General features: G+C 42.2%; 1 protein-coding gene across 4 annotated transcripts in view; it reads right to left on the reverse strand.

The window, feature by feature from the left end:
- TDRD3 (tudor domain containing 3) overlaps positions 1-16,851 on the reverse strand; it is a 278,767-nt gene that overhangs the window by 76,906 nt on the left and 185,010 nt on the right. For all 4 annotated transcript variants that reach the window (XM_005296948.4, XM_042861717.2, XM_065581151.1 and 1 more), the window contains 2 exons: positions 15,028-15,184; positions 14,315-14,440 (listed from right to left, as the gene is read on the reverse strand). In XM_005296948.4, coding sequence (XP_005297005.2) covers positions 14,315-14,440; positions 15,028-15,184 — 283 coding nt within the window. The remainder of the gene's footprint in view (positions 1-14,314; positions 14,441-15,027; positions 15,185-16,851) is intronic.

The following is a 16,851-nucleotide window of genomic DNA, read 5'->3' on the forward strand; positions in this document are numbered from 1 at the left end:
CACAGGAGCTCGCAGCACACAGAAGGGGAGCACGACTAGCACTAGGACCAAGGAGGCAGTGTTCAGCTGCAGAGTCAGCAGAACCCAAACACAGCCTCCTTCAGCTGGGCAGCTCTGCGCTTCCAGAAATGGGGGGGGGGGGAAGTGGCACATAACCCTGTGTGTCCCCCCCATGCCTTGCCTCTGTTTGGGGTCTCCCCTCTACCTGGGCATGGTTTCCCTTTACTTCCCTGATGTTTTCCACAGGGAAGCACAGAAATCTGTGGGGCAAGAGAGGGGAGTTTCTGTGGGCTCGCAGTCCTGCAGAATTCCCCCAGGAGTACAGTTTGTTTTAGAACCAACTATGACATAAAAACAATATTCAGTTGTTTAGAATCATGTATCTAAGGTCATGTCTACACTTACTGGGATCGATGCTGCTGCGATTGATAAATCGAACCCCGCCGCATCGGGACTAGTCCAGACCCGCTAAATCAACCGCCGAGCACTCCCTCATCGACTCCGATACTCCATCGGAACAAGAAGAGTAATGTAAGTCAACAGGAGAGCGTCTCCCATCGACGCAGCACCATGTGGACACCGCAGTAAGTCAACCTAAGTTACATCGACTCCAACTACGTTATTCACATAGCTGGAGTAGCGTAACTTAGGTCGACTTACCCCGGTAATGTAGACAAGGCCTCAGAGGCAAACAAGGGATTGTTGCAATAAAGCTCAAATTATATATGTGCCATAATATAATATTTCCTAGCAAAACACAATTATCAGCAATCACAACTTATCAGAAAAAGCACTTCTGTTAATAATTAGACCCAAGCACATCATAAAAACGTTTGGTGAACTTTAGAGTGGCTCATACCACATCTGACATTGAAGCAAATAGTATAAGACACCTGGTTTTGACAGCTGTTTCACTGACTCTGGGGCCCAACTATTGTTTCAAGAGTCTACCATGATCATTTACAAAAAAAAAAAAAGATTGTCCTCTCTCTTTGCTGAGCCTTCATGAAATGAAGATGGAATTCTCTGTAAAGCTACAAGAATTAGCTTTCTAAACCGTTCTCTTCTTCTCCATCTGAACTTTCTGACTTTATTTAATTTGCTATAGCCTCCACAAAAAACACCAGAACTTTTGTTATTAAAACAATACACTATAGCGCATAAGCAAATAGGATTGTAAAAGTACAATTTCATATCAGGGGGTTGAATCATCAGACAAAAATAAGTCATGAAAAAAAATATTTGACATACACATTGGAAAATTGGTTTTGGGTTTTTTTTTGATGGACAAACAGCAAGTGTCAATGCTGATTCCTTCACATTTTTAGCAGCCTTCAAGATCACTGACCATGACATGCTGTTGACACAGCTGCAAGTACTGATAGAAATCAATACATAGCTCTGTTACCGACTACAAGTTGGTCAACCTATGAGCAACAGCATCAGAGGTAGTTGCTAGATTTTAAACAAATTACCATGGGCACCTGTCATCCATTGTTGTCATCATCAATCAGCAAAACCTTAAATAGCTTGCCCCCATTTGAATTTAATTTAGTTACTTTTCCAAGAGCTAATCTCTTTGGCCTTTTCTATACTAGAAAAATGTATTGGTTTAACTACATAGATTAAAAAACTGATTTACCTGAACTCCTGTAACCCCTAATATAGGCACACTTAAACATGATTTAACCCTTACTTTTATTGATTTAGCTTATATTGGTAATTTATCAACACAAGCTAAATCAATCAATGTAAGTAAGGGTTAAACCAATTTAAATATGTGTAAATTAGAATCACACCAGTTTAATTAGATCATTTAAAAATATATTTCATTAAATCAATTAATATTTCTAATACAGACAAGGCCTTCAGATGGTTTTATATAATCTCAGTCTTCACTGATATTCTCAACACCTCCCAACTTTGTATCATATGCAAATTTCAGTAATACACTGTTTACTCTTTCTTCAAGATCATTATTACATAAATTGGATCATAACACCAATCCCAGTAATAATCCAGTACACACCTCCCCTAAACTTGATACTGTAATGCTATCCCACATAACAATGTTCTAATTAACATTAATTTGAATTATTTTTCAATTAAGATTAAGTGAGGTGGTATCAAATACTTTACTAAACTCCAGATCCATCACATCTGTATTCCCCCATACCCTTTAATGTTGTTACTCTATCAAAAAACAATCAGTTTCTCCCCAGCAAGATTCATTCTCTATAAAGCCATGCTAAATATTACTCTTGGTTCCAATATCCTTAGGTCATTCAGTCTTTTGTTTATCTCTAATTCCTTCTCATTTTTTTCCATCATAAAGCAGTCAGCTGCTTAATGGTGGCTAGATAGTAAATGAGGATCACAGGCTCCAATTTTATTTATTTATAATAAAAAAAACAAAAGTGCAAAGATAAGTACATGTCATTCAGATTTGTGCAACAGAAATTCAGATTTTTCCCATAGGAATTGCCATAGTGGATCAGACCCATGTTCCACAGTGAGTTCACAGTGAGCGCCACTTCAGGTGACTTCAAGCGGCATTCCCAGGAGGAGGGAACTTTGGAATAAAAGTTTAGCACAGAAGAGAAAACTGCACTGCCCACTGCCGCATGAGATCTAGAGACATGGACCAAGACACAGTGTTTGATGAATGTAAGTATTGAAGATCACATTGCAGCCTTGCAGATTTCCGGGCTAAGCATTGGCCAAAACCCTAGCAGAAGGCTAAGCATTGGCAACCTCATAGCAAGCAACAATACATCATGAAATCCACCTTGATAGTGTCTTGGTAGAAATTATGGAACTCTTAGATATGTCTGCAGTGGAGACAAATAGTCTGAGACTTCCGAAATTGTTTGGTCCTACTGAGATAGAAAGCCAGTGCTCTTCTGACATCTAAGGTATGAAAAAAGGTTTCCTGATTCAAATTATGTGGGTTTGTTTTTTTTTGGGGGGGGGGGGGAGGGGGAACAGTAAATATATGATCTGGTTCAGATGGAACTCGGATGATACATTAGCAAGGAATTTGAGATGTGGATGTTGGGAAACTTTATCCTTGAAAAATACTGTAAAGAGAGGATCTGCCATCAAAACCCCAATTTCCCAAACTCTTTGAGCCAATGTAACAACTATTAACAATGCCTTCTTCGTGGATAGTGTTAATAATGAGCAGGGTTCAGGAGGAGGACCCATGAGAGCTTTGAGAACTTGATTCAGATCCCAGACCAGAGCGGGGGATTTTACTCGAGCAAAGAGGAACCCCAGTCCTTTAACGAACCTTACAGTTTTTGGGGGTGAGAGAATACGGAGAACCCTTCCACTGGAGAATGGAAGGCTTGCAGCCAGAGGAACCTTAATCAAGCTACTGGATAAACCGGTTTTCTTCAATTGTAACAGATAATCCAGGATAAGTGAAAGTGAGGAAGATTCAGGTGCCAGTATTCACACCAACAGCTACATTTTTTCCGCTTCAAGATAGGTACTATGGCTAGATTTCTTCCTGACATTTAACAACAACTTGCTGTACCTGTACTGAAAAGGTAGACTCTACCTGTGAACCATTGAGGTGCCATGCCTTAAGTCGGAGACTTTTTAGTTGGGGATGAAGGACTCAGTCTGCATTTTGAAGATGATGAAAATATGAAAGATTGATCACCAGGCAAGGAGACAATTGAAACAGGTAAGGATACCATGCTTGTCTCACCCACATAGGAACTATCAGGATACCCTTGGCCTTGTTCTGCCACTTGTTCATCACTTGAAGAATCAGAGGCATTAGGGGAAATGTGTAATACACACCCTTCACCCAAGGAAGGAGAAAGGCATCTCCCAAAGATTGAAGGCTTATGTCCTCCCATCTCCGATCAGAACAGACGACACTTCCTGATTGTGGCTGTGGCAATGGGATCCACCTCTGGACATACCCGTATTTGGAATATGTCGTTTAGGGTAAGTGGACATTGAGGGGAAGAGATTGAGAGGGACAGGACAAGGGTAAAAGAGGGGCAGGTGTGGAGTGAAGCTGAAGTGAAGAGACTGATGGAGGGGGAAGGAGAGGGTTGGAGCAAGCAGCCAATTGGCACACAGAGAAAGCCCAGTCAGCCCTGTAGAAAGTGAGATGATATTGAACCTAATTATACTATAATCACTTTAATTTAGCATCTTAACTGTCACTTCTTGAATTAGTGCCTGTGTATGACTGTGTGCCAATATTTAACAAAAACCCTGGAACCATGTGTAATTGCATGGGCAACCTAATGATAGACTGGTCGGGGAAGCGTCATTTGATTTGTAAAAATCTCAGAATCATAATTTCAGTGGTGTAATCCTCTGCAGCATGGCAGGGAGAACCCTGCAGCTCTTCCAGCTTCTGGTCCTTCAGTTGATGGAAATGTTGGTAATACAATGTTATTGAAAATTGGCTGAGTTGGATATCACTCAAAAGCCCTTTCTCCCACTAACACAGGGGTAGGCAACCTATGGCACGCGTGCCGAAGGTGGCAGACGAGCTGATTTTCAGTGGCACTCACACTGCCCGGGTCCTGGCCACCGGTCCGGAAGGTTCTGCATTTTAATTTAATTTTAAATGAAGCTATTTAAACATTTTAAAAACCTTATTTACTTTACATACAATAGTTTAGTCATATATTATAGATTTATAGAAAGAGACCTTCTAAAAACATTAAAATGTATTACTGGCACGCAAAACCTTAAATTGGAGTGAATAAATGAAGACTCAGCACACCATTTCTGAAAGGTTGGCAATCCCTGCACTAACATAATGACAAACCTAGAAAAATGTGTGTGTGTATATATATATATTTTCATGGAAATGTTTAAAAATCAACTTTTTTTTTAAACACAGGCATGTCAAACATGCAGCCCTCACAAAGATAAATTGTGGCCCTTGATTGAAAGTACTGCGTTATCAGTTAATGCTCAGAATTAATTTTTTTTATGTTAAAGATTAATATAAATAAAAGGAGTATTTCAAGTTGAATTGCCATCATTGGCAAAAAAGAAGCAGTTCAATAGTGTTGAGTATCAGCTTTGTATATTAAGCCATGAACAACAGAAACCTCTCTACGTAGCATTTGTTAACCTATAAAAGGTCTTTGACATGGTTAGCAGGAATGGCATCTATAAGATCCTGTTGAAAATTGGCTGTCCACAAAAGGTGCTCTCCCTATTCAAGGCGTATTCAAGGCGTTCCAAGAGGGAACGAAGGCAATTATGTAAATGAAACATCTGAGTTTAGTATTGATACTGCTATGAAGGAAGGCTGCATCTTAGCATCCACTGGCTTTGGCATCTTCTTCTCTATTCTTCTTAAGTACACCTTTGGAAATGATCAATCTGGCATACTAATTGAATCAAAGAGGGATGGCAGCTTGTTTAACATCAGACAATTCCAGAGCAGAAAGCAAATCATCCACCTTACTATTCGGGATCTGCTTTTCCCAGATGATTCTGTAAGGAATGGACTGTAAGGTGGATAGAAAGCTGGCTAGATCGTTGGGCTCAACGGGTAGTGATCAATGGCTCCATGTCTAGTTGGCAGCCGGTTTCAAGCGGAGTGCCCCAAGGGTCGGTCCTGGGGCCGGTTTTGTTTAATATCTTTATTAATGATCTGGAGGATGGTGTGGACTGCACTCTCAGCAAGTTTGCAGATGACACTAAACTAGGAGGCGTGGTAGATACACTAGAGGGTAGGGATCGGATACAGAGGGACCTAGACAAATTAGAAGATTGGGCCGAAAAAAACCTGATGAGGTTCAACAAGGACAAGTGCAGAGTCCTGCACTTAGGACGGAAGAATCCCATGCACTGCTACAGACTAGGGACCGAATGGCTAGGTAGCAGTTCTGCAGAAAAGGACCTAGGGGTCACAGTGGACGAGAAGCTGGATATGAGTCAACAGTGTGCTCTTGTTGCCAAGAAGGCTAACGGCATTTTGGGCTGTATAAGTAGGGGCATTGCCAGCAGATCGAGGGACGTGATCGTTCCCCTTTATTCGACATTGGTGAGGCCTCATCTGGAATACTGTGTCCAGTTTTGGGCCCCACACTACAAGAAGGATGTGGAAAAAATGGAAAGAGTCCAGCGGAGGGCAACAAAAATGATTAGGGGTCTGGAGCACATGACTTATGAGGAGAGGCTGAGGGAACTGGGATTGTTTAGTCTCCAGAAGAGAAGAATGAGGGGGGATTTGATAGCAGCCTTCAACTACCTGAAGGGGGGTTCCAAAGAGGATGGAGCTCGGCTGTTCTCAGTGGTGGCAGACGACAGAACAAGGAGCAATGGTCTCAAGTTGCAGTGGGGGAGGTCCAGGTTGGATATCAGGAAAAACTATTTCACTAGGAGGGTGGTGAAACACTGGAATGCGTTACCTAGGGAGGTGGTGGAGTCTCCTTCCTTGGAGGTTTTTAAGGCCCGGCTTGACAAAGCCCTGGCTGGGATGATTTAGCTGGGAATTGGTCCTGCTTTGAGCAGGGGGTTGGACTAGATGACCTCTTGAGGTCCCTTCCAACTCTGATATTCTATGATTCTATGATTCTGCATTCATCTCTAATTCACCTGATGAACTGCACGTCATGATGAACAAGTTTTCTGATGCATGCACCAAGTTTGGCATGGTAATCAGTATCAAGAAAACAGCTGTCATGTTACAAGGTACCCACATTCCACCTAAAATCTATGTCAATAATGAAGCTCTGAACAACATGGAACACTTCTGCTATCTTGGCTCAATTCTTACCAGCTCACTTAACATTGATAGGGAACTTGATGCTAGAATTAGCAAAACTTCTGTTACTTTTGGCAAACTTACCTCACATGTTTGGAACAATAAGTTGCTAACCCTGAACACAAAGATGTCTATCAGGCTTGTATCCTTAGTACCCCCCTTTATGGTTGTGAAAACTGGGTTATGTACTCCAAGCAGGAGTGGAGGTGGAACTGTTTCCACCTCCGCTGTCTTAGAAAAAACCTTGGAGTTACTTGGGACCAACAGATCACTGATAACAAGATTGTTGAAAGAATCAGCCTACAGCCTATGCAGACTAGGCTGGACATTCGCAGGCTTCACTGGTTGGGACATGTGGAGCACATCCCTCAAGATAGTCTGCTGAAGGCTGTGCTCTATAACCACCTTAAGAACCACCAATGACGCAGAGGAAGGCCAAAGCTCTGATACAGCGAGAAGGTGAAGCAAGGGCTCAAGGAATTCAGCATTCCCACTGACAACTGGGAAAATCCTGTCCAAAATCATTAAGTTTGGACAAGGCGGGTTAACATTGGTACAGTCCCCATGGAGAGCCAGCAGAGGGCCCAGGCTGAGACCTGCAGGCAAGCAAGAAAGCAGAGTCTGTTTCAACTTCCATCTGACAAGTGGACCTGTAGCCACTGTGGGAAGGATTGCTGCTCGTGCATTAGGCTCTTTTTCCATGCCGTTGCTAAGCACCACTGATGGACCTCCTAGTAGCTTAATCTTTGGAGAATACCACCGTATAGGATCTGGTTAAACACAATGTTCCAGGGGACATTATATACTATAAAATGTGCACACAAACTGAATTTGGCATGGTTGGAGAGGAATTACATTGAGCATCATGAAAAAGTTAAAGATGCCAGGACAAGTGCCAGCTCTGGGCAAGACTCACTACATTAGGCTTCAAGAAGAACACCTCTTTCTTCTGTGGTAAGCTGGAAGCCCAAAAGCATCCATTAAGCACAGTTTCAACATGTGAAAGAGGAGAAACTGTATGAATAAATCACTCTTAGTGAGAATGTTGTATGGAAAGTGAAGTGGGTGCATTAACCCAAAAGACATACCACACTGCATATCACATTGAGTGTTACACCAAGAATGTATGTAATGTGTTGTGTCAAAAGGTAAAAGAAACCGAAACAAATACTAATTTTATTCCTACAAACGCTAATACTCAGCTGGAGTACAGAAATTGAATCACAGTGGCTCTAATGGATGGGAAAGTAATGGTGATGGCCAATGCAGAGGCTAAATACATGCTTTGAATGGGATTGAAGAGGAGCAAATGCTTAGCAGCAAGGTTCTTATTGAAGATGAACTGTGGGATATGATTATAGTTCTTAGCAAGCCCATCCACAGAAATTAATCACAGTGCATATTCTTAAAAGCTACTAAAGATGTGGCACCATCAAAAGTGGAAGAAAGCGCTGATGTCAACAGTAATATGAAGAGACTGTTTGCAGCTGCTACATTTTTATGGAAAAGCAATTTGTCCTGAAGTACATGAGAGTTTCAGGGATCCATCGCTGACGCCAAACCTGAAAAAAATTACTGCCTAACCTGTACTATTACTTTAAGTGATGTATCAGTGGTTGAAGTGACTTTAGCACCAGCATGATAACAAGCAAATGGATCAGAAGGCTGCCATTTATCGTAAAGCCTCATGTACGAGTGCTTGAGTAAAAGGCAGATTTTCAACAATACACAACAAACAGTGCGGCATACAGATAAACCAACAGCTGCTTGTAGTGGTAGGTTAACAATTGATTCCAAAACTCACGGCAAATTCCTTGTGTATCTTGCACAGCATTGGCTCCTCCATTGATTACAACAAAGTACTCCATTTGGAAAATGCAATTGCAAACAAGGTTCTTTGCCACATGGAACTGAATCAAGAATTGTATGTTCTCCAGGAACTCATCATGGGTGGGTTTAGATTTTGTGCTCCTGATAAGTTATTCCTTGAAGATCCAGCAGATGGCAAAGATACTATTATGGTCTGCTATCAGGAATGTAGTAATGGGGCAAGCCCCAGCCTCAAGTGTTTCTTGAGTGTCTAGACAGTAAAGAACCGCTCCTTGAAGGATCTTCTTAACTTCATGAGTCACTCACTTTCCTAACAAGGTACAAAACTTTCAAAGCCAAGAAGTCCGGTTTTCAATGAAGTAGCAGTTGAATCGACTATAGTAGAACCTTCTACATTCACTAATCTTGACATCACTTGGTTATTGAGAAAAAGTGGAATGCATTCCAGAGGTGAAAAATCACTGAATACAGCTTCAGCTGAAGAGATGGAAGAGGTAACCTTGAATGATCTGTACACCCAGGACACACCATACCATACCATTTCAGGAGACATACATTCTAACATGGTCTGCCTTTAATTTGGCACTACAGACGGTGCTAGAGTGAATGACCCATGTATGCTTCCTGCCAGTCAGACTTGCCTAGCCCCACTGATAGTTCAGTTAACATTCCTTACCCAGCCAGAACACATGAACAAATACATTTGCAGAACTAAATCAAAGTATTTTGTGATACTAGACTTGGGCCTTTACAGGCCTGTTCAACAGCTAATAATGTCCCATTATGATCTTTTTGGACAGAGGATTCTACATCCCAGTGAACTGCACATATTCTTTGCAGCAATACATGCAATCGCCTCCTTCGTTGTTAGCAGTGGTATTCCTATGATCTGAGGGATTTTGTACAGTGACAATACTGTGAACCAAATTCTTGCAAAGAAAAAGTTGCAGGGAAAATCTATGGGCTCCATTCAAGAAAAAAAGACTAAAGCTATGCTCAAATGTAAAGAAGAAGGTCAGAGCAAAGGTGGTAGGAACTATTACAGAGCTAACCAGAGACAGGTTTGCTCTTCTTCTGATTGTGTCTAGATCTTAGTGTGATGTTGATCTACTTTGGGAAAATACAAGTTCTCTAAGGTACCACAATCAGTGTTCAAATGCTATGTAACAATGCATATGTGCAAGGCAAAAAACAAACTAATGCACATCTTGCATGATCTTCCCATACCAGCACCTACAGACAACGTGACCGGTACCTTATTCCAGCAGAGACCTTTCAGCGTAGCTCATAGTATGGCTGAGGTACAGATCTAGACAAAGCAGAAACTACTAACACCTGCTAAAAATTGTCTGAACACTTAATTATGAGGATACAGAGAAAATACTGGACATATGAATTCCCCCTTGTGTTTGAGCCATATGTAAAGGAATCAAAAAAATATTACCAGAAGAGACTCCATTGTATTGAACCCGTCCATTAGAAAATCACTGACCCCGCAAAGGTCTCCAATGTCACAGTGAAGAAGTCATTGTCCTATACTTGTACAAAGGACAAGTTAACCACGCAACTTACACAAAAACCCCTCCAGCATGCAAAGAGTTACTCAAAGAATTTCATCGTCACGTGGCATAATGAAGCTGCTGTCTCACACTATTCAGTGGAGTTGCTTCATAGTTCCCACGAGGCTGACACCAAGATTACCTTGCATGCCATCAATGCCACAGAGAACTGCAGATTTTTGCATAAGAGACAGATGTTCTAACGTGCTCTGTGAGATGCTCCCTAAAACATCTGCAAGATTCTGCTTTTTGTGCCTGCTGCTGAGTCACAGAATCACAGTATATGTACAAACAAGTCCAGCTTCTTTGCCTCTTTTGATTGGGGGTGACAGCCTAATGCCCCTGACACACCCACTCATTAGCCACTATAACAACTAGCGATCCTGGAGGCGGGTGGGAGTAAAGATAGTCAAACCTTTGGGAGGGCTCCTCATGCTTTGAAGTGGGAGCCAATGAAGATGGGGTCTGCTGTAGTGACTTTATAGGCGCTAATATCATTTTATTGATTGGCAGTGCCACACTAGATGGACCTGCCATTGATATTCTATCAATCAGGCAACGAGAGGACTCCCTGACATCCTTGACCTGAATGCCCAAGTCTGAAGCTACCCTCCTTAACAATTTCTGATAAGTCTTGTAATCATCATCAGAGGGTAGGGTTGCCTTTGAGGAAAGAGGAGGTTACCCACCTGTAACTGGAGGTTCTATATTTCACTGTGGGTTATGCATGTACACCATATGCCTGGAGTGGGAGAATTTGAAAGTAGTGTCCATTGGTCCACGCATGTGCCCAGACTTGCCTCGTCCATCCATTCAAAGTGATAAAGGGCAGGGCGGACCAACCATGGTTCCAGTTCCTTCTCCACCATAAATCTGACAGATTCGAAACAGAGAGGTAGGAGGGCGGGAAGCGGAATACACATATCTCGAAGATCCTCCATTTACAGGTAAGTAACCTCTTCTTCTTTGAGTGGTGGTTCCTATTATATTCCACTGTGGGTGATTGACAAGCAGTACCTAAGTTGGAGAAGGGTGCAAGGATGAGGACAGAAGGGTCGTGCAAAGTATCGCCATGCCAAAGAAGTATTCGTGACTGAGTCCTGGAACAAGGCATAGCATGTTGCAAACATGTTGACAGAGCTCCATGTGGCTACTCTACATATATCTATGTGAGGCACTTCCTGAAGGGATACCATGCTTATTACTTCAGCTGTAGTGGAGTGAACCCCTACCCTACAGGTGCAAGGTAGATTTGCAAACTGGTAGAAGAGTTTAATGCAGCTGGAAATCCATTTGGCGATTCTCTGGGTGAAGATTGCCTGTCCCTGGACTCTCTCTTCTATCGCAATAAACTGTCTAGGGGACTTCCTGGTTGTTTTTGTTCTCTGCAGGTAAAAGGCTAAAGCTTATTGAACATTGAGAGACATTCTTCTGCAGATGCATGTGGTTTCAGGAAGAAAATCAGTAAGTGAATGGATTGGTTAATATGAAACTGGGAGATCACCTTTGGTAAAAATTTCAGGAGTTGGTGTAAGAAGACCTTATCTGAGTGGAATATTGTAAATGATGGGTCCGCCATCATAGCTCTAAGTTCCCAGCCCTTCTCACCAAAGTGATAGCAAAAAGGAGGGTGACTTTCATGGAGAGAAGAGACATGGAACAAGATGCCATTGGTTCAAATGAGGATTTTGTTAATACTGAGAGTACCAGATTCAGATGCCACTGAGGCGCAATCACTTGGAGGAGTGGGAAAGTTCTTAGGAGGCCTTTCCAAAATCTAGCAGTTAGCAGGTTTGTAAAACCAGAGTAACACTCCATATAAGGATGGAATGTGCTGATTGCTGCTAGGTGGACTCTCAAAGGGCTGAGGGCAAGATCCAACATCTTTAATGATACAATGTAGTCCAGGATTAGCAGAATCTCTGCTGCTTCAGGTAAAATCTATGTTGTGGCCAAGATGAAAACCATCTGCAATTACCCCGATAACATTATCTAGTGGAATCTTTCATACTATTAAAGAGAATGTCTTATACAGCGGAGGAACATGCCTGTTCGACAGTTGATGACAATCTAAATACCACACTCTGAAATGGAGCAGACATGGATTGATTGGGATGCTTGATCTTGCCATTGTACTGGGTCAGAAGATCAGGAAGGTCAGGATGGTAATCGGTGGGCAGGATGACATGGGCAGAAGATTGGGGAGGTGGTGTTCATAAATCAGTGTAGAGAGGGCACTTACATCAGTGGGAGCCAAATTTAAGTGAAGATACTTCCACAACTAGGTGGACGCAAAGCATCTTATATCGATCTAAATATGGCTGAAGAGGAAGGAACTGAAACCCTATGAACCTAGAAGAAAAGGAAACTAGTCCTCTCATGAGAAAATAGTACTCTTTTCTTTGGGACAGTCAGGTCCCCTTTCTTGTAGGCATCTGTAGTGGGGCAGCTGCCCCACTCCATGAGAAAAAGGGCTGGAACAGGCCAGAGAGGCTGCACACACCAGCAGCCAATCAGCAAAGGCCTGTGGAGAGCCAATCAGGGAAAAGAAAGAGGCAGCCAATCAGGGCCAGGCTGGGCCCTATATAAAGTCTGCCTAGCAAAGGAGAGGGTAGTCTCTCCCTGACTAGCAAGGGAGGAGGACAGGCTCCTGAGCCCTGGTCTACACTGAGGGGGGAATCAACCTAGGATACGCAACTTCAGCTACGAGAATAGCATACCTGAAGTCAACGTATTTAGGTCTACTTACGGCGGCGTGTGCACGACGCTGAGTCGACGGCTGCCGCTCCCCCGTCGACTCCGCTTGCGCCTCTCGCGGCGGTGGAGTACCAGAGTCGACGGGAGAGCGCTTGGGGATCGATTTTATCGCGTCTACACTAGACGCATTAAATCGATCCCCAATAGATCGATCACTACCCGCCGATCCAGCAGGTAGTGTAGACGTACCCTTAGGTAAAGAGGTAGCACCTTGCACAGAGCAGTGCTGGGCAGGCTCAGGGAAGCAGAGGAGAGCTCCAGCCCAGTTACCTGCCAGGCTGCGGCTCCTGCTAAAAAGGGTCGAGAAGGTGCACAGGGCCAAAGGGGAAGTGGCCCAGGGAAGAGAGGCGGACAAGGAGGGGAGAGAAGGAGGGGAGAGAGAGGCTGCCGCTAGAGGGTCCCCGGGTCGGGACCCAGAGTAGCGGGTGGGCCTGGGTTCCCCCCCTTTCCCACTTGCACTGCACTTGGCCACGGAGAAGTGTGGCTGAGACAGACTGCAACTTGTCCCTGAGGTGAGGGGCTAGACTTTAGGGTTGTGGTTGGCCACTGAGGCAGGTGCAACCTGAAGGACTGCCGTTAAACTCCCTTTCCCCCTCCCCCGCCCACCCCGAAGGGGTTGAGAATGGAGTAGGGGGAGCTGCCGGAGGACAGTGTCCTGAAGCGGATGCCGCCAAGCAGGGAACAACGCAGGTCCCAAACCAGCAGAGCAGACAACAGGCGAGACACCACGTGCAGAGGGCGCTTCACAGCTGACAAGAGCTAAATTCCGGAGCAACTAGCAGGAGGCGCCAGTGGTGGTGAGTCCTGATCCTGTTACAGCATCTTTATTTCCTTTTACTTCCTGTCCCCCACACTCTTAAGTGGTTTGGATCTGCAGACCCACTTTGAGATAACCCAAGGCCCCATTACTTCCAATCTGCTTCATGCCCACTCACCCATACTTCAGCAAAACCACACACTATTACATCCACATCTGCCTTTTGTCTGAGCAGTATAATGAAAGAAAACTCAGAAAATGACAATTTAACATTTTCATGGCTGTAGTGAGGCGGAGTGGCCTCCCACTGAGCCAGAGCGGGAGGGACGACCGCTAACACACTACAATGGCAAACGGATAATGTAATATTTTCCATTAGATCCATGATGACGATGAAGCAATTAAGTCTTTTCCTACTAATAAATTTGTAACATCTCTTCATAACCAAGTGGTAGTGAGAAAAGATGAATATACATTGTTAATTGAACACCATACATACATGAAACATGAATAACCTGGATTTTCAGATGTTCTGACCCGATACAAATCTCAGTTATATCTATAGAGAAGAAGGTGCTTAGCAACTTAGAAAAATTAGGCCAGCAGTGTCTGATCTTGCTTCCATAGATCATTTTAATTTCAACAACGTACCTTCTATTGTCAGAGTACCCATTTTGGACTCTAAGAAGTCAAATAGTGTGCTGGGTGCAGAAGGTCTGGCATTTCCTAGTTCCTCTTCATTTTCAGGTCTTAGTCGGCCTCTGCCCTTTCCTTTCCCTGTGGATATTACAAACAAATGACTTAGAGCCAGACAAATCTACAGTAACTCTATATTTATTTTTATTGTAATTGTTTTTATAAAACAGATGAAGCCTTTAAACAGGAAAAATATAATCAGATCCATGAATTACATGGATTATTTTCAATTAAGAACACTTAACTGTGCGATTTTTAACCAGGAAACAATTACAGATATAATACACAGAGGTACTTTTCCAATATTCACGGTCAGGTCTTGAATACATTATGACTTAGAGGAAAACATATATGCAATTATGCCCCTGCATAACTCCAAATACACTAGCAAAGACCAATATTATCTTTTTGTCCTTGGGGGGATGGATAGCTCAGTGGTTTGAGCATTGGCCTGCTAAACCAAGGATTGTGCGTTCAATCCTTGAGGGGGCCACTTAGGGATCTGCGGCAAAATCAGTACTTGATCCTGTTAGTGAAGGCAGGGGCTGGACTTGATGACCTTTCGGGGTCCCTTCCAGCTCTATGAGATAGGTATATCTCCATATATTAACACAAGATCCCCTATTATATAGACACTTTAGTCTAAAATACAGCTTTACAAGCTATACCTCTAGGTGGTGGTCCCTGAATAGGTTTCTGTTTACTGCTGTTCAGAAGAAAATTTAATGCTGCTTCTAGGCTGTTGCTATTATCCATAAGCGCCTGCCTTGCTGCTTCTTTACTGAAACCCATTTCTGTTATGTGCTTTAGAGCCTTTTCATCAACCTGTAATAAAAGATATACACAAAAGTAATCACAAGCTACAACACAGATTCCATAAAATACTAGGTTTGCTTGTAAATTGCACATTAATATTTAATTAAAACATTAATTTATTTTTCATGTATGATGATAAATACTTAGGGCCATTTATAAAAATACTAACAAATAAGCTTTCATGGCTTCATGTAACTGACTTGAATACACTGAGGTGAGAGGAGACAGGGACAGATGGTAATTTTAGGAGATGGATTTTACGTGCTTTGGGGGGGGTTTCTTTGATTTTTGGGTTTCGTTTTTTGGAGGAGACTTTTGTTGTGTGTGTGGTTTTTTTTTTTTTTTTTTTGCTTTGATTTAATTTCAAATATAAAACCAAAGGAATAATATTAGTTGATGTCAAACTCTGATTCCCATAGTTTAACTCTCACTCCATCAAACAAAGGAGTATCCTGATAGACAGCAGTATCTCTCCCCTTAGCAGGAAGAAAGAAGGCAAAAATATATCAAGCATAGCTTAACAGGCCAGCCTTTTGTGCTTGGTACAAACATTTCCAAAGCTATGACTGACAATGGCTGTGCAAAATCAGATTATACATTCTCCAAAATAGGGAGACTAGATATATAATGACTAAAGATCCTGCAGAATAAAACTGAAAAAAAATACCAGTAAGTAATTTTCCTTCTTTAGTAATACATGACTTCTCATTCCCAATGATATGAAACATTCTGACAGACAGCAAATACAGCTATCAGTGTACACATAGTAAAGGCGATGGTCTTACATAATATTGCTGTTTGAAGCACCAAGCTGAAAATTGAATCCTCCAATCCTCTATTTTATTATGTCTAATAAATGTGTAGTTTGAGGAAAAGGTTCTAGCCTCACACCTCCCTGTAAAAAATGTCACACTTCTCTGCCCAAAAAAGGGAAAAGGGACAACCCTGTGCTGGTACAAAAAAAACAGATAAACTGAACCATATGACTCAATAGGTTGACAATGCAGTGGATGTTTCAGAAATATTTTGGGATATGTTTCAACCATGAAAATTGAGTAACTCCTTAATGCAAACTAAATAAAACCTGCTTAAAAGAACACAATTAGTTTTGCTGAGAGATTAGTACAAGTTGTGCAATAACTAACGTAACCATGTGATATTATCATTATTACCCATTTTCTCCTTTCCTCCTATAATTTGTTACTTTCACTTGTCTTGCTTCCAATTAGATGCATCCTAATTACGGCATATGGGTGCTACTACAATACAAGTAATAAATAACAGTATCTAAATATCAGTCATCTAGTTTGCAGATATAAATATCCAAATTCACTTCCAAAACCAAACTGGAACATGCAAGAATAACTTCTTAAAAGAATGAAGTACAGTTGAGTGGGGATAAAGTAAAACTCCTACACTTTAGGCTAAGTTGATTCCACTTCCTTCATAATTCCTTCTGCATCCCCCAAACAAACAAGTCCACCCAACAATATTCTTAGACTGAATGTCCACAAACTGAAGCACAGGACCATAACTAAATAAAAAGACTTACAATTACTAATGTTCCCTGCAACTTCGTAGGAAGGCTGGTCTATGTTACTAACACTAAAGTGGCCTACGTACAATGCCCAGCTCAGCCACAGACTTCCCATATGAGGTTGAACAACTTAATCTAA

The sequence above is a fragment of the Chrysemys picta genome, chromosome 1 (genome assembly GCF_011386835.1).
Source record: "Chrysemys picta bellii isolate R12L10 chromosome 1, ASM1138683v2, whole genome shotgun sequence".
NCBI lineage: Eukaryota > Metazoa > Chordata > Testudines > Emydidae > Chrysemys > Chrysemys picta.